The sequence below is a fragment of the Podarcis melisellensis genome (genome assembly GCF_964234715.1).
Source record: "Podarcis melisellensis genome assembly, chromosome: 2".
Classification (NCBI taxonomy): domain Eukaryota; kingdom Metazoa; phylum Chordata; class Lepidosauria; order Squamata; family Lacertidae; genus Podarcis; species Podarcis melisellensis.
This window is the reverse complement of record NC_138529.1, coordinates 4,516,613-4,542,298: the sequence shown is the minus strand read 5'-3', so window position 1 is coordinate 4,542,298 and position 25,686 is coordinate 4,516,613. Positions and strand designations below refer to the sequence as shown.

At 48.6% G+C, this 25,686-nt stretch overlaps 2 protein-coding genes and 2 long non-coding RNA genes across 7 annotated transcripts in view; 3 read left to right on the top strand and 1 right to left on the bottom strand.

The window, feature by feature from the left end:
* STAT6 (signal transducer and activator of transcription 6) overlaps positions 1-5,976 on the top strand; it is a 58,831-nt gene extending 52,855 nt beyond the window's left edge. For all 3 annotated transcript variants that reach the window (XM_081898123.1, XM_081898122.1, XM_081898124.1), the window contains exons 17-21: positions 1,200-1,260; positions 2,395-2,490; positions 3,135-3,212; positions 4,817-4,984; positions 5,573-5,976. In XM_081898123.1, the coding sequence (XP_081754249.1) occupies positions 1,200-1,260; positions 2,395-2,490; positions 3,135-3,212; positions 4,817-4,984; positions 5,573-5,669 (500 nt within the window). In that variant the 3' untranslated portion in view covers positions 5,670-5,976. The remainder of the gene's footprint in view (positions 1-1,199; positions 1,261-2,394; positions 2,491-3,134; positions 3,213-4,816; positions 4,985-5,572) is intronic.
* LOC309362589 overlaps positions 1-25,686 on the top strand; it is a 97,940-nt gene that overhangs the window by 41,838 nt on the left and 30,416 nt on the right. The window lies entirely within an intron of this gene.
* Positions 5,986-8,809, top strand: LOC309362590. Its single transcript, XR_014165013.1, has 2 exons — positions 5,986-8,368; positions 8,442-8,809. It is a non-coding gene; the product is annotated as an uncharacterized lncRNA (long non-coding RNA).
* NAB2 (NGFI-A binding protein 2) lies at positions 10,731-25,648 on the bottom strand. Of its 2 annotated transcripts, none has more exons than XM_081898144.1 (7): positions 25,578-25,648; positions 21,441-22,206; positions 20,358-20,491; positions 18,289-18,340; positions 16,069-16,195; positions 12,453-12,653; positions 10,731-11,290 (listed from the first exon to the last, which is right to left on the bottom strand). In XM_081898144.1, exons 1-7 carry the CDS (start codon positions 25,643-25,645, stop codon positions 11,190-11,192), a joined length of 1,449 nt encoding a protein of 482 aa, XP_081754270.1. In that variant the 5' UTR covers positions 25,646-25,648; the 3' UTR covers positions 10,731-11,189. The 2 variants fall into 2 exon arrangements, with proteins under 2 accessions (XP_081754270.1, XP_081754271.1); XM_081898145.1 differs by having other exon boundaries at positions 16,069-16,192; positions 25,578-25,598.

The following is a 25,686-nucleotide window of genomic DNA, read 5'->3' as shown; positions in this document are numbered from 1 at the left end:
TCAGGCACTTTTTTAATCTTGATTTCTGTATGTGTGTTTTTGAAGGGCCCCCGTGGTTACCTCTCTTCTCCCCGGCCAACATATCTTCATCAGGGCTGAGGTGGGGTGGGCAGGGGATTGGGTGAGGTTTTTTGTTTCTGTTTTGCTGAACAACTTTCTTCCACTGTCGGTGCGCACTCGGGTGTTGGACCACATGTCCCTGGGGAACAGTAGGTGGGTTCTCCTCTCCTCCTGGGGCAGGTGAGCCACCCAGTGGCAGTTTCCACTTTTTGGCCTTGCTCTCTCTGCCCTTCCTGCCTGGGTCTGACCACTTGAGCACCCGATTTTTAATCCTTCTGTACTTGAGGTAGTGGCATTGTGTGTGCAGTTTCTCCTCACCTTCTCCTCACCTCATCATGTGGCAATGATCCAGCAGCCTTGTCCTTTTCCCTCTTCCCACCCAGGATGTGCAAGGGGTGAAGGGCTGCGTGCCAAATGCACACCTCTTTCCTTCGCCCCAACCTGGACAGTAGCAAGCAGCCCTTTTGTTATATCTAAAACAACAGAGACCTCCTTCCGCCGAGGAGAGCAGGCCTTTCATTGGTGGTATCTTTATTCTGCTGGTAGCAGTTGATTGTTTTATCGTTATTACTTTGTGAAAGTGCCTCAAATGGGCATTTTTTAATGTTTCCCAAAAACACACAATTAAACCAAGAATTAGAACAAGAATAAAACAAGAGCCCAAAACGTTCATTGGTAATATATAAAAAAGGGCAGAACTCAGCCCACCCCACTAAAAAAAAGACAAGCAGAAGAAAAGTCCATTGACCCTGGTTAAGACAGGTTAGGATGTTTTATCCCCCCCCCCCCACAGTTTTATGTAATTTTACTCAATATGGTTATTTCCTGTTTTCATGTCTCTTCATTCTTGCTGTTTGTACATGTAAATTTAAATAACTAATTTATTTATTTATTGCTAATAAAGGAAGAGGCTAAGAACGTACCCATGTACCATTCAAGTTATGGGTCAAAAGCCTGAGTTATCTTGGGATGTTGGGCAGAAGTCCAGCGGCATTTGGAGAGTCACAGAGTCACCCTCCTGTAGAGGGATGTAAAAATCGCTGCAAATCTCATCTTTTAGGAAAACGGGGTGGGGGCGTGGGAATGATACCTATTTGTGTGTTGAGAGGAATGAACGCTGAGTGTGTTTCCTCCCACAGTGGACCCACCAAAGAAGAATAAAGAGTACCAGCCAGCGAAGATGAAGATGACTGTGGATGTGTAAGTGGGTGGATTTTTACACTTCTGGTGAAAACTGCCCTGCTTCTTCTCATGAGGCTTTCTTGTCTTGGGTTGCAGTGTATATGTGTTGGAGATATTCCTAAATAGGTGAAAGGGCCCAGGGCACAAATTTGCAAAAAAGTATTAATATGTTGATTTATATGTATAGATGCAGCTGGGAAACTAAAGATAGTAGGTGGCAAGCAATATGCTCAGTACGGATGGGGAGAATTTTGATTCAGTTTATGTTGCAAAACAAAATGGCCTAATTTGCACTTTTTGAAACAATGAGAGAACCAGAGCACAGCCATCCTTCAAAATTTGCATTTTTCTGAATGTTGCAATGCAATTGTAATGTTTACAAAACTGCATATACTGAGATAAAGTGTTCATGAAAATGCATATATTAGTGAAAACAACATTCACAAATGAATTATATTGTTGGAAATTGCGCTGCAAAAATGTTTGTATTAGACAGAAATGCATACAAACGTGTAAGAGAAATCAACATTAAAATGCTGCTGAATTTCCATGAAGACTAAAGGAAAGCAGACTGATGGTGGAAATCTGGAGAAGTGTATTTAATATTGGAAAAATAAGAAACAAACAAAAAAAGTACGCATTCTCCCATCCCTTGTGCTCAGCCCCTCTGCTTACAGGGGAAAGTGGGAACAGGAGGTCTAGGCCTCGCTGCAAGAGACTTGGGACTCCATCCCCTGGGCCACCACCTAAGAGCGCCTTAATGAGAGCAACAGCTACTGTATTGACTAGAAGTTTATTGCTCTTGGTGGTTCATCACTGGTGTATGTATATTGCACTTTACAGCATAAGCTGTAGTCTAATAATTAATGGAGAAGAGAAATGAGGGAGCCCAGAGCAACCTCCACAGTTGGTCTCTGGCTTCTCTTCTATTTCTTTTGAGCATTTTGGTACTATATTTAGATGTTAGAAACAGGGCAATGGGCAGATAACTGCGGTCAGTTCGTAAAACCCTGATTTTGTCTCCAAACTGCCATCCTAATATGCAGCTTTGATTTGTATCCTAAAGGGCGGAAAATAAATAAATGAATGAATGTTAAATAAATAAGCTAGCAAATAAATGTATGTTGATACCAAAACTATGTTGAATTCCAGACCTTGCTCATTCGCTGGTTCATTGAATCACACCCCAGTCGGCTCCACAAGCAACCTTAGCATGAATCCTGGAATCCCATCTGGCCCTGCTTATGAGTAAGTCCTCTGCTATGAATCCTGCCATTTTTGTGCAGTAGCTGTGCATGTGAAACAGCACTAATCTCTCAATAACGTTCCATTGTCCTTTAGGAGTTGGGGAGGACCTGCGTGCACCTCATTCCAACCATACGATTGATGCACATTTAAAGCACATGACTCCCCCCCCCCAAAAAATAATAATTGGAACTGTAGTTTGTTCAGGGCACTGGGAATTGTAGCTCTGGGGGGGGGGGACTATAGTTGCCAGGATTTTAAGCAGTTGGCTAAGTTGGCTGGGGACGGTGGGAGTTGGAGACCAACCACACCTGGGGACCTGAGGTTGTAGAGCAACTGTCCTGGGTGACCTTGAGTCAGTCAGCCTCTCACTGCCTAATCTACCTGACAGGGTGGTGAGAGCAAAAGCACCACCATTGATACTGTCCCAGATTTCTGGAGGAAGGGACAGATAAACATGCAATGAATAAATAAATTAATTAATAAGGGTAGGATTTCTTTTTTTAATTACCCTTGCAGTACCTTACCTCTGTGATTCTATGACCCCAGCTCTGCATGTCCATTCCAGAGTTTGGGATAGGATAGGATCTCCAATTTGCTGTTCCTTTGGGATATGTTTAACATATCCTTGCTCTGTCTTTCCACAGCCCTCATCTGATGATTGCGCAACCTATGGGCATGTCTCCCTCCATCAGTACAACATATGGAAGTCCGAACTTGCTGCCGTAAGAATCATGCCCTAATTGCAGACGTCTTTGCTTTGTGTGTATGAATGAGTGTCAGACTGAATGTTACAAATGTGCCCCACTAGGGGGCAAACACACCAAAACCCTGTTCTCTTCCCACTTGGCAAAACCTAGGATAGTGCGTCTGTACTATATTTGCACTGGTCCTTTGTCATGTTGCAGCTCATGTGGCCACGCAAACTTCAGCATGGCGACAGAACAGCAGGCTCACAGCCCAGGCAGGCAGATGAGCCCAGGAAGCTGCAGAGGAACAGGACAGGCTGAGGCAGCTGTTGGAACTGCTGCTCTGCTGCTGCTGCTACACACTTCACACCATTGTTGGTGTTTGGCCTCAGCAGTGTCAAGAGGTTGAGGAGGAGGAGGAGAGCAGCAGCAGAGCAGGATGGTTGCTAAGGAGCTGACCTGTCTTGTCCTTCCTGTTCCTCTTTGGCTGAGCTTTATAATGGGAGGGGGTGTTGTTTGACTAGCAGGCAGCAAGGGAGCAAGGAGGAGGTAACTGGAGGCAAATGGAAGCAGGTGGGCACAATACAACATAGGAGGCCAGATCACTGCAGGGTGAGCTTGGCAAGCCTTCCCACAGTGCCACTGCCAGAGAGGAGGGCAATGAAGAGGACAGTTTGGGTGAGCAGAAACGAATGGGAGGAGGTTTGGGGATGAGCTGAAAAGGATGTGGGGTTGGGGGGCAAATAAGGGGTGATGTTTTGGGGAGAGCAATCTGCAAGGGGAGGGAGATGCAGGGTTGGTGAGGTCTAAGGTTTAGGTTTTGTGTATGTATATGAAAGCCGCTTGATAACGGTGCATTCGGACACCTCTGAAGGTACTGTAACCAAATTTTGAATGATGGTCCCTGAGATTAAGTTTTCATCTACAATTGGATGCCATTTTGAATCACAATGGGCTGGACCTTTCAAGCTTACACTGATTTTAACCACTGGTTTCAAAACCATGCTGTGTTTCTTTGTTTTTTAGAATTCCCAAGCAATGCTGACTGCAAGGCTGCTAGTTAATGCATACAATATTAAAGCAAATGAAACAGCACCATGCACAATATTAGCATATGTGGAACCCAGTTTAAATACCTCATCTATTCATCAAGAGACAATTCGCCGCATTCAGTGAATGCATTTTGGCTCCTCAGCATATATATTAAATAAATATATTTCTGTGTGCATTTTCCTAGCACTAAGGCTACTTAGAGTTTTGCCCAGTTAAGCTAGTGCTTCTTTTGGTTTTCCAGCAAGAAACACATCAGATCCAATACTGCTTAGAAGGCAAAAGCCCTGAACATCATTATCAGCCCCACTAGCCAGCCAGCCAGCTTTAGCTTAAGCTATTGCTTTGTGGGAGAGTTAAAACAGGACATCTAACCCACTAGATGCCTCTCCCAGATGTTGTTGTACTATAGCTTCCGTAATCCCTGACTATTAGCCATGCTGGCTAAGGCTTATGGGGTTGGAATCCAGTTGTGCGTATACACACACACACACACACACACACACACACACACACACGTTCTGTTCCTTTCTCCATGACTCTTTTAAGTTGGACATGTTTCCACTCAGTTCTTCTTTTGCTTCCTATAGTGAATTAATGGGCTGCCCTTACTCCCTGGGAAGTTCTTCACCCCTTGGCTCAATGGATGCCTACCCCATGCCTCATGATGTAGAAATGCCACTGGACTGCTCGCACAGTGAGAACTCCACATCCTACGTGAGGGATCTTTCGTTCCCAGTGCTACCAAATCTGATAAGGTAAGTGTAGCGAGTCATGGGCAAGGATAAAGGTTGAGGAGGGCAAGGCTCCTTCTCTCCACTGCCTGCAGTTGATAAGCTTTTCCTGTTGTGCTGCCTCCTCCTGTGACCGAGTCTGAGGGCCAAAGAATCCTAGGAATTAGTAGCTTGCAGCACTATCAGTTACTTGCCTTTTCATTGTCCTACAGTTTGCAGCATTTCTTAGCTGGGAGCTTCTGAAAGGTTAAGGAGGTGGAAAAGTAGTTGAAATATATAATGCAGGCATGCTCCAATTTTAGGAGGGTTGTGGGAGGGGGATGGTTGCAAGTGTGTGAGTTGGAAATTCAAGTGTAGGGGATAATTCGGCAGGATGTGGGTGGATGGGAGAGGTGGGAGTAGGTCCAAGAGGAGCAGTAGTAGCTTTGATGGGCTTAACTTGGCTGCTGCTGAGATTCAGAGTAGATGCCATGCTCAGTCCTGGAACCTAGTGAAGCCAAGTGTACCTACAGACAGTGCGCGAAGGAGCTGCTTTGCCACTACATCTCTTTGTGGACATGTTTCAAGGGGGCTACATCCTGCTTTTGCCCACCTTCTCTTTTCCCTCCCTAGGGTGCCTGAGAACATTTCCCCACCTTCCGACGAAGAGCTGGCCCATCTGCTACATCCCGAGTCAGAAATGAATCGCTATCATCAGAATCTGGGGTGATCAGCATCTGTCCATAGCCTTTCCATTGTGGGGACTTTTATGGACCGCACAGCAATCAAAGACTGGACATGCTCCCAGAGCAGTGGTGGTTGATGCCCCCTAAATCCTTACGGGGCACAGGAAGCTCCTCCCCTGGCTCCAGGCATGCCCTCCCTCTCCCAGGACCCTCCTCTCCTTGCTTTAATCAAAGGCAGCTTTGATTCTGTGCTGGGCCAGATCCGCGAAATGATATGTGCTGTCAAGGGATTCTTGCCAGTTATGCCTATCCAGGGAAGTCACATAGGAAACTGCCTTACTCCAGGTTAGACCACTACATGGAGATGCCAGTGACTGAACCTGGGACTTTTTGTATCCAAAGCTGGTGCCCGACTGCTGAGCTAGGACTGCACTAGTGCCACTGCTTTGGAGCAGGGCTGAGGCTCACACTTGCTTGCTGCTTGGCACTGTCCTTTGGGGAGGGGCCAATATAGCCCTGGATGCTTTCCTCCTTTCCATGGAAGTGGTTTCTTCTGCAAAACACGGAGTGGATTTCTTTCCCCACCAGCAGCCCAGACAGGAGAGAGAGGGTATTTTTCTCAGGAGCTAGAGACTTGGATCCTTCATTGGACTGCTGGAGCTTTCCTCTATCTACTTTGGGCAGGTGGGATTACTCCAACTGGTTCTTCTATCCTGGGTTCTGTTTTTCTGCTGCAGAAGACACTCAGAATTTAAAACCCACAAATGCCACTTCTCCCCATCAGACCTTCTACTTTCGCCTGGTTGGGGGAGACCAAGATCCACTACCAAGAGCATATTCCAGAACTATCTCATTCCCAAGCAGTGATGGTATGACTTTTGGGCTGTGAGAGACCCAGGTGGGGTGAAAATTCCCTGTCCTTTCTCATTCCTGGGGAAGTGTGGGGAAGGGTCTTTTGCTACTCCACTTAATAACGAGATCTCCCCCCCCTTTCCCGTTCTGTTCTCTGTTGTTCGGGCTCCACCCACCAGTTTGCCAATGCCCCTTAATCTCCCAGCCTGTGAAGAGGTGCAAATAGATGGTAAAATAAGCCGTAAAATAAGACTTTATTCCAAAATAACAAAATAAATAATCTACTGTACACATTACAAAGGAAAGGGTGCTAATTTTCTCTAAAAAGACACCAAGGCTCTATGGGACAAGATGAGGAACCGGAAGCGAGAGCCTGTGGCTGCTAATGTTTGCCTCAACAGGATTTCATGGCCTTCCTTGGACAATCCATGTTTTGCACCTGTATGTCCAAACAAAACCTCACTGCAGTACAATTAGCTTAAATCGTCAGCAAAATACAGAGCAGTCACTGTTCTTTTTTCTCCATCCTGACAAGCAGCGGTTATGCCAGGCATGAGGAGCCAGGGATCCTCCAGATGTGGTTGGACTACAACTCCCATCAGCCCCAGCCAGTATGAACAATGGCCAGGGGTGACAGGAATTACAGCTCAGCAACATGTGGAGATCCAGAGGATCCATTCCCCTTGGCAACACCAGATTCCCTTGCACTGCAGAAATGGACTGTGTTGCCTTTTCAAGCCACCCCAGACTACAGATACACATGTTCATGTTTTTCAGTGAAAGTTAGGCCCATTAATTTCAGTAGGTCTACTTAATCAGAATGCCACATGTGATAGATTCCCCACCCCAGAACCTTAGGGAGGTGTCCCCCTTCCCTCCTCGCCCTTCCCCTCTGCTCCATTCATATGGAGAAGGGAGATGAGGCTGCATTCAAGAAAGCCCAAAGGAGGGATTAGCTCTGGCTTATCTGACCCACAACACAATGCAAGATTGAGGCTGAACAATTACTATCTTTCCTTATGGCAGCAGTACAGTTCATGCACGCCTGGCCTCCTTACAGGTCACTATAATCAATCCTCTGCCCTGGAAGTGGTTGAGCTCTACTAGAAATGTGTCCTATCTCCCATTGAAAGATTCCAAGTGGTACAGTGGTAAAGTACTACAAAACTTCCAGAACTAGCTGAAAATTAAACCGCTTGTCAAAGTGGGAACCTCAAATAAATAGGTGGCATTTTCAGTGTATGCACTTGGGGCCTTCTGCCTTTACCTGTTTCTCTATATCTGCCTTTTGCTAGAATATTATAATTTATTCAATTTCTTACTCGGCCTTTGCCATAAGGTCCCAGGGCGGGTTATACCAATTTAAAAATGCAATTGTGCTCCAGTTTCTTGCCTACATGCAGCTGCTCCAAGATGGAAGATCCACACAGCAACCCAGGGGCATTCAAATCATCACGCTCCCCTTGAAGTACCAGAGGCAACACTGGTTCTGAGTCGTCCTGTATCGTACACCACCACCTCTTGGTCTTGAGGCTACTGGCTTCTCTTCCTTGCAAGGAGCAAAAGCATTAGATGAGCCCCAAGAGTATGAACTGGTTGCCTCAGGAAAGGAAAACGGCGGCTGGGAGAAACAAGCTGCTCACAGTGGAGGAGTGAGCCTCATGCTCCTTCTGGATCCAACAGAGAGGAGACGCACTTGTATTTCCTCTCCCTTTCGGGGGCTACTGCAGACCACATAAAATTGGGGTGGGCGCGGTAAGCCTTTTTCAAAAGTCAATTCTAATTCCTGCAACTACACAATTTTAGTAAAATAAGAAATTAAAAAACAAATCTGCTGCTGGAACAGGATGGAACTGTAAATTTCACCAGCATGCCCCAAAAACTAATGGCAGTCACTAAATAGATCCTTGTTGTTTAATTGGTCAAATTCTCAGGCAGATTCCCTCAGGCAGGCATGGAAGCAGATACCTCTCGGGATTCCAGAACACGACTGAGCAGTGAATCAGTACCATTGGTGACTATAAACACCGGAATAAGGTCAAGACCAAGGGAGGTAATGATGCTGGAGCTATTTTGAGCATTGTATACACAATCTACAATTGAAAGTGTGACAACCGATACACAATAATGTAAGGAATATCATGTCTGCCACTTGTCCATATGCAAGGCAGAGTGTGTGTGTGTGTGTGTGTGTGTGAGAGAGAGAGAGAGAGAGAGAGAGAGAGAGAGAGAGAGAAAGAAGGGCAATGGAGAGAATGTGTTGTATGTACACGTATGGGATGCAAGTGTAAGTCAGTGCGTTGTCATAAGAAATCTGGATGCAGAAAGATAACACTGGTCAACAACAAATTTGTTGTCTGCGTTTTTTCAGCTGATTTAGGATGAATCTGATGCGCTGAATCCAAAAATCACATTGGTTTTGCTCAATCAGGTCAAGTTTTTGAGCTATGGCCACATGACTTTTTTTACATTTTTGTTCACATGTACGCTTGTGTGGAGCATTTTAGAAGAAGTTGGTGGAGGTAAAATGCCTTGTCAAATAATTGTTTTGATTGGAAATGATTATTTTAATGACAAGAAGTATTCAGGTCCGATAGTTCTGGATGATTATGTCAAAAAGGGATCAGTTTGAAGTCATAAAACCTCGAAATCTTCCATAAATTAGTCCAGCAAAGCATAAAATTTGAGGGATCAAAACTAAGTTAATGGGGCAGCTGCCCCATGAAGTATCCTGATTTTCAATCAGCACGTCGTCCTATAGCTCATTGTGATGAAATTCCAGTGCCTATCTTTGGAGAACTTCCTGACATTAGTGACGAAGATGCCTCCTGTGTTGAAGGAAATGAAGAAGACGAAATGGTTCTTGAAGATGATGCTCCACATCCATTTTCCCAAAAGGAGTTTAATGATCTAGTTCGCGGCCTCAGCTTGTTAAAGGACTCTGCCGAACTGTTGGCATCCAGACTGAAGGGGAAAAAACCTCCTCTCTGACAGTGCTCGCATCAGCTTCTTCCGCAACAGGCATCAAGAGTACCTCCGTTTTTTCTCGGAAGAGAAGGACTTGGTGTACTGTGCAGATATTTCACAGCTTCTGCTCAAGCTTGGAATGCCACAGTACGAACCCAAAGATTGGAGACTGTTCATTGACAGCAGCAAGCGATCACTGAAATGTGTTCTGCTACACGACGGCAACCAGTTTGCCTCTATACCCCTGGCTCACTCAAGTACACTGAAGGAGAACTATGAAGCGGTGAAGTATGTGCTGGAGAAAATTGGTTATGATCAGCAGACGTGGTTTATTTGTGTTGACCTGAAGATGGTGAACTTTTTGTTGGGACAACAGTCTGGCTTCACCAAGTACCCATGTTTTCTGTGCATGTGGGATAGTAGGGACCGTGCTCAGCATTACACGAAGAAGGACTGGCCTGTGCGGGAGGAATTGGTGCCTTGCAAAAAAAGGAACGTCATCAACGACCCTTTGGTGGACAGAGACAGAATACTCTTCCCACCGCTGCACATCAAGCTCGGCTTAATCAAGCAGTTCACCAAGGCTCTGGACAAGGATGGTGACTGCTTCATTTACTTGTGCCAGGCTTTTCCAGGATTGACCTTAGAGAAGTTGAAAGCTGGCATCTTTGATGGTCCTCAGATCCATCAGCTCATCAGAGATCCAGAGTTCGGAAACTCAATGAACGAAGTGGAACTGGAAGCGTGGAAGGCATTTGTTCTGGTAGTGAAGAACTTTCTTGGCAACAACAAGGCCAGAAACTACGCAGAACTTGTCAACAACATGCTGACTGCTTTCAGAAACCTAGGCTGCAACATGAGCGTCAAGATGCACTACCTATTTTCACATATGGACCTGTTTCCTGAGAACCTGGGTTCAATGAGTGACAAGCAGGGGGAGAGATTCCATCAGGACGTGAAAGAGATGGAGACCGGGTATCAGGGTCGCTGGGACGCAGTCATGATGGCTGACTACTGTTGGACTCTGAAGAGAGACCTCAGTGCTGCTGAGCATTCCAGGAGTTCCAAGAAACAGAAGTTCAAGCCCTGAAGTTTGAAAAATGGTGAAGCAACATGCAATTTATGTGTACTTACCTTTATCAATGCCCACCATTCAGTTTACAGAAAACCTGACCTGATGGAGAGAAACGGATGCCATTTCCTGATTCAGCAGTGCAAAAATACCCTAAATCAGTTGTAGAAATCTAGACAACATTCAAAAAGTAAAAAATTGTTGTCCAGTGTAATCAATGCTTGTGTCTGAGAAATCGAATCAGCTTTCTATTCAGGGCTCAAAGTGTATTGGTGTGGGGTTTTGTGTTTTTATGGCTATGTACCCCAGAGTTCCAGGCTTCATGAGGGGCGAAAGGCTGTGGGTGAGGCTGACCTTCCAGTTGCCTTTCACAGGGCAAAGCCAGCCACAGATTGGGTCTCCCTGAGCTCATGGCTATCACCTGTAGTGAGGATGGCCCCCAACATCTTACATAGTTAATAGGGAGGGGGAGAGGCAGGTTCTCCATTTTGTGACGAGAACCAGGAGTAATAAAATGTGTTGTGCTAATATGGTAGCCTTGCTCTGTTGAGGAAACCAAGCACGCCTCCTTGTGGTGATGGGGAGAATTGCGCCCTCTCCCTTGCCAGAGTCTGATGTTCAGAGCTGGTTGGCATGTTATTGCTTGGCGACTGAGCCACAAGTCACCTGCTGCTCATTGCCGGTTGGTATCCGGTTCCACCTTGATGCTGTTTCTTCTAGCTTCGGCCTGTGCTGCTGGGGGCTGGCACCGCTCAGAAAGATTTTCCCCGAACTCTAAAATGAGAAATTGAAAGTCAGGCAGAAATATGCAATTTCCTGTCCTTGGCCTCTTTTTCTGTTGTTATTAACTTCAAGTAGCAAGGAGCTCCCGCCACAACTGTGGACTTCCCCTCAGTTACACATCCCCACAGGCACAATATATTTTTTTGGGTGGTTCCAAAGGTTATACCCTTAGCATCTGAGCTCTGAAGCACCATCCCCTCAGTTTTCCCTGCCATTCTCCAGTGACCACAAGGAAAGATCACCACACGGTGGTCTTTGCCGTCAAAAATTATTTTGCTCATGTAAGCTTACTCTTGGGGTGCTTCCAGACATTCCTGTTCTTAAGCATTCGTTGTGATTTGTTTGTGGGGAGGTTATACAACATCGCATCACCCAATCATTATCCTACACTTGGCAGTGCATTTTCTTGTCGCATTCCTTGTCGCAAAACATCCAACCTTTTGTGCAAGAGGTCCAAATCGGCTTTAGTTGCACAACCTGAATTTGCCAGTATGTGACTGAATCCCACCCTAAAACAGCGTCAGCCTGGAAGCCCCCTTGATTAATGAAACAAAAAGAATTTGGCAGGCACAAAATCTATGACACGCTGCTTTTATTCCTGCATCTCCTTGCGACATAGTAATAACCAATATAAGGCAGCATGATGATCTTGAGCTTAATGTGGCTATTGAGATTTTGCTGTGCCCAAAACTGCGTTTTGGAAGCCATCAAAGTTAGTCTTGCCAGACATTCATGTATTTTGCATTTTCTTGATTTAATGATGTCTTTCCTGACTAAGCCCAGCTAGGCAGTGTTTGTGAAGGCTCCTTGTCCTTTCTGACTAAGCATTAGGAAAAACTTTCTGGCTGCAAGAGCTGTTTGCCTATAGAACAGTCTCCCCCGGGAGGTGGTGGACTCTCCTTCCAAGTAGGTTTTTCAGCAGAGGCTGAATGGCCACCTGTCATGGATGCTTTAGCTGAGATTCCTGCATTGCAGGGGTTGGACCAGATGACCCTCAGGGTCCCTTCCATCTCTACAATTCTGATTCTATATGCCCGTTGCTATCCTAGCTGTGGTGCCCACTTAGTAGTTTAGCGAAGCTGATGGGCAAGGCTTCTCTTGCTATCCCAGGCCTGTGCTGCCCGATAAAGTCCTGGAAGACGAAGCCTCTTACCTTGGTTTGGGGGCTTCCCTGGCAGACAGGGGCTGAGCCGTCCAACCCGCTCGTGCGACACCAGCCGGGCCAGACGCAGCCCTTCATCCATCAAAGTCTGCTGCAGGATATGACGACTCCATAGTCCATGGGGCGGGAGGCTCAGAAGTGTGTCAGGGGCAGCGTTGGGAGGTGGTGTAAGCCGAGGACAGGATCCTGTTGCTGCAGAAAAGGGGGAGGGGGAAATCAATGGGGAGGACGGTGCGAACTTGTGCGAAAATGGATTGAGTCAACAGAATGACCCGATCTACTCCAGAACTTAGAATCTCTTCCAAACAAAAGCTACGATAAGAACTAGGAGTAACCTAGACATAGAAAAGCCAAGTCCCCATTGTCTATCCTGCTCTAACATGGTCAAGAAACGGAGCTTAGAATAGGTTCTTAAAGACTGGAATCACTGAGGGAGGCAGATTGAGTAGAGATTCTGTTCTTGCAGGACGCACATTCTGCAAGTGAGATACAGAGCAGAACACTGTTCTTCAACTGGTGGGAGCAGCCTGATCCAAGGTAGGTTGCAACAGGAACGCTAACCACCATGCAAACATACGGAATGGGTCCCCAAATGCATGTTTGGGTTAAAAGTGGGTCCTAAGTCTAAAAAGGTTGAAGATACCTAGAGTAGAAATGGGCAGCACTGTTTCCTGGATCAGTTTATGTTTGGTGGGACCAAAAATACAAGGGGAACACACCTTCCAGCTTTTTTCAATCCTGTCAGATAAAGAATTCCCTATATAGGGAAGCTTTTAATGTGTAATGTTTTATTATGTTTTTATATATGTTGAAAGCTGTCCAGAGTGGCTGGGGCAACCAAGTCAGATGGATGGGGTACAAATAATAAATATTATAGTACTATTATTATGAAACTCTTGCATACAATTCATCCAGGGCACATCAATTAAAATCACAGGGGGAGGGAGGGAGTGGACCCAGATGATTTTAGATAGATAGATTCTTTATTGTCATTACACAAGTGCAACATTGCACATGTGCAACGAAATTTGAATAATTTAAATCATGTTTTCCACTGGCACTTCATGTATTTCCTAAATTATGCATAGTAATTAGTTGATCTAGTCACATAAAACCTATTAATCTACAACTGAACAGCATCTGCATTATCTAGGAGAAACAACGAAAGGGCACTGTGGTAACATTTGGAAGGGCACAGGTCAACCACCATGGTCCACAGAACACATTATCCTCTACTCAGAAAACAGAAACCCATTCACATAAGCTGGGGATGCGACCAGGCAGGTTCCCTATTATGGTGGGAGCTGCTGAGGAGAACAGGAGCAGCACCCCGAGACTTGCGCGAGGCAGGGGTCAGGAGCACATCACATGCCTTTAAGACCTCTGTGTTCATGGGAACTCGGCTGCCGTTCAGCTCCCTGCCAACATGAGGCCTAGCCCCAACGAACCTGATCCCGTCAATGACGTCAGTTTGGCACCTCAGAACGATGGCACCCAGGGGCACCTCCCTGCTGAGACTTGCAACGCTTTGCTATGCTCTTATCAGAATTACAGGAGGAGTTGCTGGAATGCCAAATCAGAAGTGGTGATTGAAAAGTGCAAAACAGGAAGGGGGAACTTGCTGTCGGACCCCATCTCCCATCGGATGCAGCCAGCCGGGTCTGGAGGTATAATCCAGCACTATGTGGAGGACCAAAGGTTAGAAAGCCTTTGGTCTTAATGTGTCCATCTTTATTTTCTCTGGCTGTGTCTCTGAACAGGTGAAGCTGCCCTGAGTCAGATCTGCAAAGCCCAGCACTGTCCATTCTAGCGTTACCCATCTGCTGGCTCTCCAGATGTTTAGGGCTACAACTCCCATCAGCCTTAGACAATACGACAATGGTTCAGGGTGAAGGAGTCGCAGTCAAAACTGCCAGGTAGGCAAGTACGGGAAGGCTAATCTGCTCTGACAGGCAGTGACTTTCCAGGATCTCAGGCATGTGTCCTGCTACACAAGGTTATTCTAACTCAGCCTTCTCCAGATGCTGCTGGACTCTGACTCCCATCAGCCCCAGTCAGCATTGCCAGAGGCCAGAGATGATGGCAGCTGTGAGCCCAACAACATCTGGAGCAGCAGATTTGAGAAAGCTGTCCTGCAAGACAGCTGCCCCTGGCACCTTCTGCAGGGAGAGCGGGCACTCTTATCTCTGAGCTATGGGATCCCTTTCTAATCTCTTGGAATCTTCTGAGAGTTGCCAAGCAAGTCTTGGCTGCTCTGTGCAGAAAGATGGAATATAAAGTGAGTGAATAAAGTCTTAGGGATGTACATGACATGGTTTGCATTTCAGAGAGAAAGTTGTCATAGTTCTGAGAAGGAAACACAGGAGGTTTCTTCAACAGAAATGAAAAGCTGGTTTTAAAGCCAACCTACTGCTGCATATCCCTCTAATAAACACCCTGGGGCTGCTGGTTTTGTCAGGGTACTGAGAATTTTCTACCGCCCAAAATCCACAGCCCCTCTGGAAAACGGCAGTTAGGACACTGAGATGGCTTTTAGGAAACACAAATATGCCTAAAAGAGTAGGTTTTGATACTCAAGGGTTTTAAAAAAAAAAATCAAAGCTCAAAATATCTGTATTGTTTGGCAAGGGAAAGGTCTGTGCACATGAAGAATCTGAGGTGGCAAAATGCAGAAAGCATTCAAGATGAAGTCAAAATCAGACAGAACTTAGTGCTGTTGTGCAAAGTCTGTGAGCCACAGAATATGATTCCAAATTATGTACAAGTCAACACATGTTCCAAGTTTAGAAAGAGCAAACAAACAAAGGGCAAAAGAATCAGAGCTCCAACACAAAGGAAGGGTATTTGAGCCTGCCTGTAAGTCTAGGAGACTTCTTCTGGCCCCATGGCCAAAGGGCATGAGATCCAGGGGGCCTGTTTATTCAGCATTCATCCCAATTTGCTCACCCAAAGCTTACATGGAGGTTAGATTCTAGATCCAGTTTCTATTGAGCATTTGTTCGGATTTGTTTGTGGGGTTATTATATGGCAATGAACATTCGCCCTGCATTCTTCCTGATTTGCTGGCATGGTGTTTTATATGTCCTCCTGTTACGTCATTTGTTCATTCCACATTTTTCAATACATTTACCAGTCACTTTCCAAGCCTCAAAAAGTCATACTTTTTTAAAAAGTGGATTTGTTGCACTAGGAAAACAGACTATTTTTTCTGGATTTCAGCCATTTCTGGACTCTAATCCATCAGACCTCCTGCCCCTGACCTGTTTCCCTGATAGCTGATCATTATATGAACTACTATTTAGGAATTGGTGCCCGAATTTGCTTTTCCCCTCTTCCCTCTTTGCCCGTTTCTTTACTTGTTGTGGTTTTTAGATAGTAAGTCTGCAGGCAGGTACTACTTTGTTTGAACTAACTGCATGTAATCCACTCTTGGAGCCTTTTTGGCTAAAAAGCAAGGTACGGATGCTCTAAATAAAAATAATAAAAAACAAAACAGTGCAAACCTAAACTTACTTGCACCTGCCCCACAAAACAGTGACGGTCTTGAGGCACCCTAATTTACTTCTCCATGCAGCTGGAACATTTAATTGGAGCTCAGTCCACTCACCCTGTGGGTGTCCATCTAAGCTTTCCCCTGACAAGCTGGCTGTGTCTTCCTCCACGCTGGACCGGTACTGAGGAAGGAAGGGTTCACAGACCAAGGGAAGTTCAGGACGGCTGTGCTCAGCAATCTGCTGGAAGGACAAGGGAGGCAGGCATTAAAGCTGGGCGTATAGTCCTTTGGCAAAAGACTTTGCCTCCACCGTAAACACATCCCCCACTAGGTTTGTCAGATTCAATGCTGGAGACCATTCACTTAAAAGTGACTTGAAATGCATGCAACTGTTGAATGTGCACTTTATTTTAACTGCAAATGTCAGCTATACCCCATGCTCAAGCAGAAATGGGACTGTGGTGTCTGGGGAAGGGAATTAAGGCTCAACCAACAGTTGACACAATGGAATTGTCCCACGTGAGACTAATGGCTTCACGGGAAGAGATGGATGCATGGAAAGGGTTAACCGCCCCCACCCACCCCCACACTGCAGCTGCTATTGAAAGATAAAAATGCACATTAGACCCCTGTACATATTTAATGACCCATTTAGTTTGGCCCCAAATCTCCTGATGTTGCAAGAGATACGGCAGTCACAGCGTCTCCACTGTCTCCTGCGTGTCCCCCAGAGCCCTGAATCAGATTGGGGAAGGGGTGTTGGAAGGCAGGCCCAGGATGGGACAGGGCAGGAGAGGCCAACTGGGCAAGTTTAAGGGCGGGTGGATGCTCTCTAGCTTCGAACCTTGCTAGGGAAAAGTCAGTCAGAGCCAGGAAGCTTATTTCGGCAGAGGCTCCAGGTTTAAGTGAATTGTCACTATGACCAGTACTTTTTGCATTTAATTATTCTCTAATCCCACTGCTTATGATTCCAGCCCCACGTGTACCTGCAGCTGCAGCTTATGTTACAGCTGAGGATAATATTTCAGAGATCTGATGAAATGAACTCTAAACTACTACTACTACTAATTTATTTACCTACTTACTTACATGTCTCCCATCTGACTGGGTTGCCCCAACCACTCTGGGCAGCTCCCAAGAAAAAATTGTAAAAGTACAATACAACATCACACACTAAAAACTAAAAACTTCCCTAAAGTTTCCTTCCCTAAAGACACCTTCAGGTGTCTTTTTAAAATCACATAACTGTTTATCTGCTTGACATCTGCTGGGAGGGCGTTCCACAGGGAGGGTGCCACTACCGAGAAGGCCCTCTGCCTGGTTCCCTGTAACTTGGCTTCTTGCAGTGAGCAGAAGACCCTCAGAGGAGGACCTCAGTGTCCAGGCTGAGCAATGGAAGTGGAGACACTCCTTCAGGTATTCATGGCCGAGGCTGTTTAGGGCTTTAAAGGTCAGCACCAACATTTTGAATTGTGCTCGGAAACATACAGTACTGGGAGTCAGTGAAGATCCTTTAGGGCTGGTTTTATATGGTCTTGGCGGCCACTCTCAGTTACCAGTCTAGCTGCCATATTCTGTATTAGTTATAGTTTCTGAGTCACCTTCAAAGGTAGCCCCACACAGAGCACATTGCAGTAGTCCATGCGGGAGATAACTAGAACATGCACCACTGGCGAGACAGTCTGCGGGCAGGTAGGGTCTCAGCCTGCGTACCAGATGGAGCTGGTAGAGAGCTGCCCTGGACACAGAATTAACCTGTGCCTCTATGGACAGCTGTGAGTCCAAAATGACTCACATTTTTGTAGTGCAGGAAGGGGGCTGGGCTGAGCTGGCTGAGCGCCATTTTGGGCAGCGCCTCTCCGGAGCCAGCCAGCCCTCCACCGCTCACAAGGGGAGGCACAGGAGCCGCGGTTGGGAGAGCGCAGTGCCCTTGGCAGCAGCATAGGTAAGCAGGGGGAGGGGAGGGGCTGGGGGAGAGAAGCTCCCTTTGACGCGTGTGCGCCTGCACGCAAGGTCCAACCCGCCCCAAGGTCTGGGGGATGATGAACCGGCCTCCTCCAAAAAAAGTTTGCTGACCCCTGATCTAGCTGAGCACTGTCTCTGCTCTGACTGGCAAGAGACCTCCATGCTGGCGATTCAGCTGAGGATCTCCTGCCTGCAAAGTGAGTGCTTTCCCCTGGCCCATCGTACCATATACTTGCCAGTTTCTATGTGTGTGAACACGTGAATCACCACCACCATTTATGTAGCAGTTTCTCTGGGGATCCACAGGGCTTCCCATTCATTATCTTTGCAATCTCATGCAGGCACAACTGGGCTGGCTCTGCAGCTTACCTCCTGCTTGAAGCGCTTGGCTTGCCCAGAACCGCTCTCATCCGGATGCAGCCTGAGGACAAAAGACACAATGGAGTCAGAACACTCTGCTAGGTAACGGGCCAGGATTTCGTCCCTGGCCTGGGAACTGAAGAAGTCAAAAAGGTATCAAGAATGATTTAAACATACTGCCAGGTAGTGAGGAACTCAGCCATATAACGTTGCATCCCTTCCTACATTTAAACAGCCCCTCACCTGAACATGCCAGTTTAGCGCATACAGGATTCTGCAGCCTGGGACGCTGCAGGCATATTAATGTTGCAGGCACAGCAGCTGAGGGCCTGTTTAAGTGAGACGCTGGGCACCTACAATATCACACAGATAAACTCTTTTTGCCCATTAACTGCCACATTGATTCCACTGTAATGGGAAACCACGAGAACGTGTTGCGGTGGGTGTTGGATTTGTGCCCTCCCCTTTCCCTTTTGAACTAATCACAGTTCTCTGTTACATTGGGAATCTGTGATCTACAGTTTGATGCTCTGGTTTGATAACTTGCCGCAATTAGAACAAACCACGGGTCCTCAAGTTTGGACATAACTGCGAACGGTGGTTAGTTCAAAAGTGAATGCTGAAGCTTTTGATCTCTTTGCACATGCACAGAAGGAGGAGAGGGGTGTGGAGGGAGTGCTTGCAAACCAGAGGCTCATGCAAGGCCCTGACCTTCAGTGCCAAACAATGGATTCCTCTTACATTTGAACCAGGGCATTCCATGAGTGAGAGCAGCAGCAAGGGCCATAAGCAGAAAGGGGGGCAGAATGTGCATGTACTGCACAGTCACAGCTGGGTCAGCTCCAGTTGCCAAAGAGTGCTAAGCCCATTTACTGGGTGCCCAAACTAGTATTTGGAGCAGTGGGGAAGCAGCTCTTCATTTTTAAAGTTTCTGCCCTTCCTCCAAACAGGTCCCGAGGCAGTATATAATACTAACAACAACAACAAAATACAACTGAAGCAAAGCATAATCTATCATAAAACAAACTAACAGGCAAAAAGCAGATAAAATACAAATATAGACCTTGTAAAATATCTGGGCAGTAGCAGCCAGTGTGGAGGCACAGGTGGGGCTCTGTTGCTCTCCTGGCTTCCCAATACTCAGTCACTACCATCTGCCAAAAGGGGGGCAAGTTAAAGTTTTGGGAAGCTGGGAGAGCATTGGAGCCCCACCTGCGCCACCCACTAGGCACTGCTCTATCTGGGCAAACAAGGAAGTCTTAATCTGGCATTGAAAATATTCTAATGTTGACACCACTAGTCAGGGTATTTCAAAATTGGGGTGTCACTGCAGAAAAGGCCCTGCCAGGGGGTGAGATAAACAGGCCAGGTGGACATCCCTTGGCAGAACTCACTTTGTCCCAGGACCCAGCAAAGCTCAGTCCAGGTCTCTGTGATGTTGGGGCACAAAAATATCAGGAAAAATAATAATTAGAAACATTCTTCTGTCACTGAGCAATGGCAAAGCATCCTCAACTATCAGGAATTAGGGGACAGGGCTTCTAGATCAGAAATCTGTGTTTCCAGATAAACAAGAGCTTTGGTTGTATTTACTTTTACCTAAAGTAGGCACTGACGCCTCCCTTCTTGCCAGTCTGGAAGGACAGCTGGGGAGGGTTCAAATAGGAGAAAAGGCTCTCCACCCTCCCAGGCAGAGAATCTTCAGGCTGCTTGCTGAACCATCTCCCCACCATCTCCTCACAGCAGAGGCGCCAGCTTGCGAGGGCAATGGGGGGGGGGCGCAACGTCACTTCAGTGGCTGGTGGCTCCTGATCCGCCTCCTCTTGGCGCTGTCACCAGCAGAAGGCTGCTTCACAGCAGGAGGATGAGGAGGAAGAGCCAGCCACTGGATCTGCGCTGCGCACGGCTCTGCGATTCGCCTCTGCCTTCTGGGATGGGGGAGGAGAAGGGCTCAGTCCCCAGGAGCTGGCGCCCCTGACCCACAGTCGCATTACAGCAGGAGGCCACAGCCTCACTTTCAGGTAACCCCCCCCCCCAAGGCTCTACCACTAGCAAGAACAAGAGGGTTTGGTTCTCACCTGGATCCCTTAAGTGAGGACAGGTAGCTGCTCTCCCGGGCCACCTGGCGTGACAGTGAGAAGAGTTCCACCCTTCGCAGCAGCAGGGAATTGTCCCGCAGGCAGAACTGGGCGGCAGCCTCGTTGATGGTGAGCTGGGAGGATGGAGAGGGCAGAGTGAGTCTCTGGGGAAGCTGCAGGCAGGGAAGCGATGAGGATACTGACTCCGCAGGGCTCTTGGGGTACAGCAAGGGGAGGCAACGTTGGACAATGCTGGACTCCAGCTCCCATCGACCCTACCCACCAGGGCCCACGAGCACGGAGGGTGGGACCTGGAGTACAAAAACACCTACAGAGCACCATGTTGTCTACCCCTGTGGTTCTTGGGGAACTCATGAGCAAAGAGCAGCCAATCACTGCCATCTGGAGAGCAGCACATGGCTTACAACTGGGCAACGTTGGTGAGGAGTGCCAGGCACACACTCCACACAATCGCTTGCCAGTTTGAGGTCTCTTTTAAAGGAAAGCTCCCCATTGTAACAATGCTGTGGGGAAGAGTGGAGGGGCGCTGGAGGGGTGAAAGGGGGAGACAACAGCAAGTCTAACTCCCCTCTTCTGTAACAATCCAGAAACAATCTTTTATTACCAGTTTCTTGAATAAAAAATGCCTGTGATATACAGATCACCAGGCAGAACTCTGTTCATGCAATGAACCCAGTGGGTGGAAAGGTGAAGGAAGCAATTTCAGCCCCCTGAAAACCTACCCTGAAAGCTGCAGGGGACTGGGAGAAATTCCTTCCCACAACCCTCCCACCACTGGCAGTGTCTGCCGGATCAAAGCTCCTTTCGTTCAGGGAAAAGGAAGCCTGGCTCTAAGCTAATTTAGCTCCCTTTAGAGTTGGAGCGCCCAAACCCCATTTTAAAAACAAAACAATACAAACTGGCAGACATGCACTCCCCTTGCCACAAAGTGTTATCCCCACGTGCACCGCATGGGGCTGCTCCACTGCAAACTCTGGATCTGAGCCAGCTCTGCTTGGGCCTGGAGGAGTCAGGGGCTGATGGTGAGCAATCCTGCTTCCCCAGCCAGCCTCCTTGGCTCACCTCATGAAGCGTGAGCTGCTTGCCCTCGCATCGCCGGGTCTCGCCTCGCCCATAGATGGCGCTGTGGCGCCGGATCTCTTCCTCTTTGCGAGGGTCCCCGCTGTCCATTCGGAAGATGTGCCCCACTGCTTTGGCCAGCTTCTTGTTCAGCTTCATGAGGGTCCTCAGCTCGGTCTCGCCGCCACGGGGGCAGCTGCGCAGCAGTCGGTCCACACCCTCCGAGACCGCCTGTGCCAGCTCTGGATCCAGGTGCTCTGCGGATGAGGGGTGCTCGCTGGGCGAGGAGGCTCCTCCTTCCTCTTCCGATTCTGGATTGCCCCACTGAATTGCCGGCAAGGGGGACAGCTTCTCTCTTGGATCCGAGGGGCTCTTGGCGGGGGAGGTAGCGCTGGCTTTGCTGAGGGTCTCTCCGGGGCTGGTGTGCCCGTTGGTCAGGGACTTGCGGCCCCCAGACTCAGAGATCTTGAAGAGAGGGATGCTGCTCACAGGTATGGAAGGCACTGGCTGGTTGAAGAGCCCTGGGTTGGTGGCCCACTCCCGCAAGGCCTTCTGCAGGCGCCGGACATGGAGCGGTTTGGTTGCCATGCCAACCAGGGCCATGATCTCCAGGAACTCCTTTTCCCCTGCCTCACACAGCTGCTGCACATCGTCGCCACCCTGCTGGATGAAGGTCTCATAGTAGGAGAGGAGGTTGGCTCTCTGCAGAACACGATACAGCTGGAGTTCGCCCAGGGTACGAGGCAGGGACAGGGCCATAGCCAGAGGTCTGCAGCAAGGACAGAGTGTGAGGTGAGCCGGCAGAAAGGGTGGGTGAAACGGAGAGATGAAGTCGCACCCTCTTGTCTGGCCCCCATGGTTAATCAAAGCAGGGGGAGAGAAGGCAGGCATGGGACTGGTGGACAAATGGAGAGCACGTGCTGGGGCTTATTAGCCACAACCAGGTTTGAAATGATAGAATCATAAAACTGTAGAATTGGAAGGGACCCAGAGGCTCATCTAGTCCAACCCCTTTGGATTGCAGAAATCTTTTGCCCAACCTGGGGCTCAAACGTATGACCCTGAGATTAAGGGTCTTATGCTCTACCAACATGGATAATTTAACCTGTACCCACAATCCATTTGGTTTGAGGCCTGATTTGCCCCTAAAAGGGGGGTGCTTGTTTTCTGCAAGTGAATGGTTATGTACTGTGCTAACACAGAGGCCCTTGATTAGACTGTTCCCATGTAAGCAATTAATGCACACTGAAGTCTCTCCATGTGGTTACCAGACCACAGAAGACGATTGTGCAGAAGAAACAAGTACCACTTATCTGTGTGAACTGGTCCTAAGCAAGGAACTTGCACAGAGGAGGGGGACCGAGATGATCAAAGGCCTGGAAACCAAGCCTTATGAGGAACGGTTGAGGGAGTTGGGTATGCTTAGCCTGGATAAGAGGAGACTGAGAGGAGATAGGAAAGCCATCTTCAAATAACTTAAGGGTTGTCAGGGACGCGGACTTATAAAAAATATTGGGGGGGGGGCGGGAAAGCTCATGAATAATAAATAAGCTCATGAATATGCAAATAAAGTGGCGCCGCCTCCTCGTGATCAGCTCCAAAGGAAATTGGGTGGAGCTTTTGCTCGGGAGGGAGGGCAGGAGGCATGCAGCCCGCCCCTCCCTGTGCATTTTGGGCTGGGGGAGGGGCGGCGATGGCGCTCTGCTGGAGGGGCGCCGGAGATTATTGGGGGGGCGGAGCCCCCCCAAACGAATTTTTGAGGGGGCTCGGGCCCCCTCAAGCCCCATGGAGTCGGCGCCTATGAGGGTTGTCACATGGAAGAGGGAGCAAGCTTGTTTTCTCTTTCTCTGGAGGGTAGGACCCGAACCAATGGATTCAAGTTTCAAGAAAGGAGATTCCGACTAAACATTAGGAAGAACTTTGTGATGCTAAGTGCTGTTAGCAGACTCCCTCAGGAGATGGTGGACTCTCCATCCTTGGAGGTTTTAAAGAAGAGGTTGCTGGGCATCTGTCAGGGATACTTTAGCTGAGATTCCTGCATCGCAGAGGACTGGACTGGATGACCCTCGGGATCCCTTCGAACTCTACAATTCTGTGATTCCATAAAGGGGGTGGAAGAGACCCCCTCCCACCCACTCCAGAGGTTTACCTCCCACCTCCTTGCCACCCTGTAAAACATTGCGACTGTGATTCGGATCATCATTAGTGATTGTGAGCCCGAGGCCAGAGGGTGGCATTTTCTCTGGATGAATTCGCCTGGAATAAGTGAGTGCCGTCTTGCGTACCCACATCCTACACAACAACCTCCAACCGTAACCCACAGCCATCTTCCCATCAAAGCAAAGAGCTCGCCCCCCATGTCACTTTTTCCTCTGCACTGTCATTGAGCCTATTCAGTGAGATCTACACGAAATGCATGCTGAAACTGGGGAAGCGTCGCAGCTCACTGGGAGAGCAACTGCTGGGTGTGCAGAACGTCCCAGGTTCAATTCCTGGCACCTCCAGGTGGGGCTGGACATACCCCCTGCCTAAAACTCCAGAGAACCACGACTAGTCTGCGTAAACAGTCCTAAGCTTGAGGGCCAGACAAGCTTGAGAGCACATGCCTCAGGGAGCAGGTGCTGGTGAGCGGGGAGTTGCAGCTGAAACACTGGGTGGCAGTGCTAGGTGTGCCATGCAGCCTGCCCTGTACCTCTTACACTAGCCTGTTGCCCTCAGAAGTGGTGAAGAATGCTGCCCCATTGCACAGTGTGGAACACATGTGCCATCTATGCAGGGCCATGGGAGCCAAGCCCCCCCCCTTTTCACTTAAGGGGCCACCCTCCAAGCTCATGCATGTACAGCATGGTGGTGTCACGCGGCCGCGGCCCCCTCAGTCGTGGGGCAAAGCCTGGTGTGGAAGCAAGACTTGGCTATGAGCCTGTTCAAAATTGGCATGGAATGGGAAATGGGGGGTGGGGTGTTGTCTTGTCCTTCACCCCAGGCAGCAAAGTGCATCTACTTTACCCCTTTACACACTTTGCACTCAGACCATGGCATGCAGGGAGAGTCCTCTGTCCCTGCCCTGAATTACTTGAAATGAAGGTACAAAACGCACCTATAGCTCTCCCCACCCCCCACACCACTGATGCACCACCAATAGCTGAATGGGACCTTCTGTCTGCACTAAAGCCAAGGACATTTCAAAAAAAACTCAAATTACTTGGATCTTCCCTGCAAACTATGAAGAGGCCACACACAAAACACATGCTCTTTGTCTCCCCTAAAACACACCCACCCACACTCCGCAGACACCCACTCCTTGTCCCGTCTTGGTCAAAATGAAAGGCACTGGGGCACTTAGGATAGTTCTGTAAACTACCATTCTCCCCCCCCCCCATATGTGTTTATGTGTGTCTTTTCCCCGGAGCAATGCTGCGGGGAAGTGCTGGAATGTGGAAATGTGAGTGATGGGGGGGGGGGTAAGGGAGCTGGGTAATGAAGCTTGCAGGCGGGGGGGGGGAGGCACTGCTAGCTCCAAACTTCCTTGCCCTCCTCCCACATCATGCTTCCTGCCAATACTCTTCTGGAAGGAGGATTTCGGACTGGGAGTTTATGGGGACGTTCTGCTGTCTCCAGCTGACCAGGAGAGCTTCCAAGTCCTTTTTGAAGCGCCTAGGAGACACTTTCCCCAATCTCCCAAAGACGATTCGCCCTGCCTGCCCCTCCCCAGATACTCCCAGTCCAAACCCTGGCTAGGTGCCTTCAGGATGCTACAACCCAACCTCAAAATACCCCTGGGCATAATTTGAGATAAGAGATTTGAGGGCGGGGGGGCTGGGGAAGATGGACCCGAAAGGGCAATCCTTAGCCCGCGAACAGGGACAGAAAAATGACAGGCTCTGAGCGTGTGCAGAATCCACGGAAGAAGCACCGGGCCGCGCATCTCCCGCTTGGGAGCCCGAGCGGCTCGGGTCAGGAGGTGCGCCTTCGCGGAAGCCGCTCTCCTCTCTCCGCCGCGCCCCGCTCCCTTCAATCTACGCCCCCCCCCCCCGCCTCCTAAGCGGGCAATTCGCTGACTAGATGCGAGAGCGGAGTTGGGGGCAGAGGCGAGAACCGAGGGAGACGACCCTCCCCCCCCCGCGCGCGCGCCCCGCTTACTTTTGCGCGCGCTCCGTCCTGGCCGCGCTTCCTTGGCAGGCGTCCCGGGGGGCGGGCTGGTGGGGCATGGACCCCGGGCCCTTCGAGCCTGGCTGGCGGCGGCGGCGCC

Bases quoted from the DNA above. Each gene is read 5' to 3' on its own strand.
- NAB2 (XM_081898144.1), bottom strand. From the start codon at position 25,645: ATGCCCCACCAGCCCGCCCCCCGGGACGCCTGCCAAGGAAGCGCGGCC. The intron at 18,341-20,357 runs GTGAGAACCAAA...TTTTGTCCTCAG, and splicing joins TCCTCACTTAAGGGATCCAG to GCTGCATCCGGATGAGAGCG. The intron at 11,291-12,452 runs GTAAGAGGCTTC...TTCTCATTTTAG, and splicing joins AGGGAAGCCCCCAAACCAAG to AGTTCGGGGAAAATCTTTCT.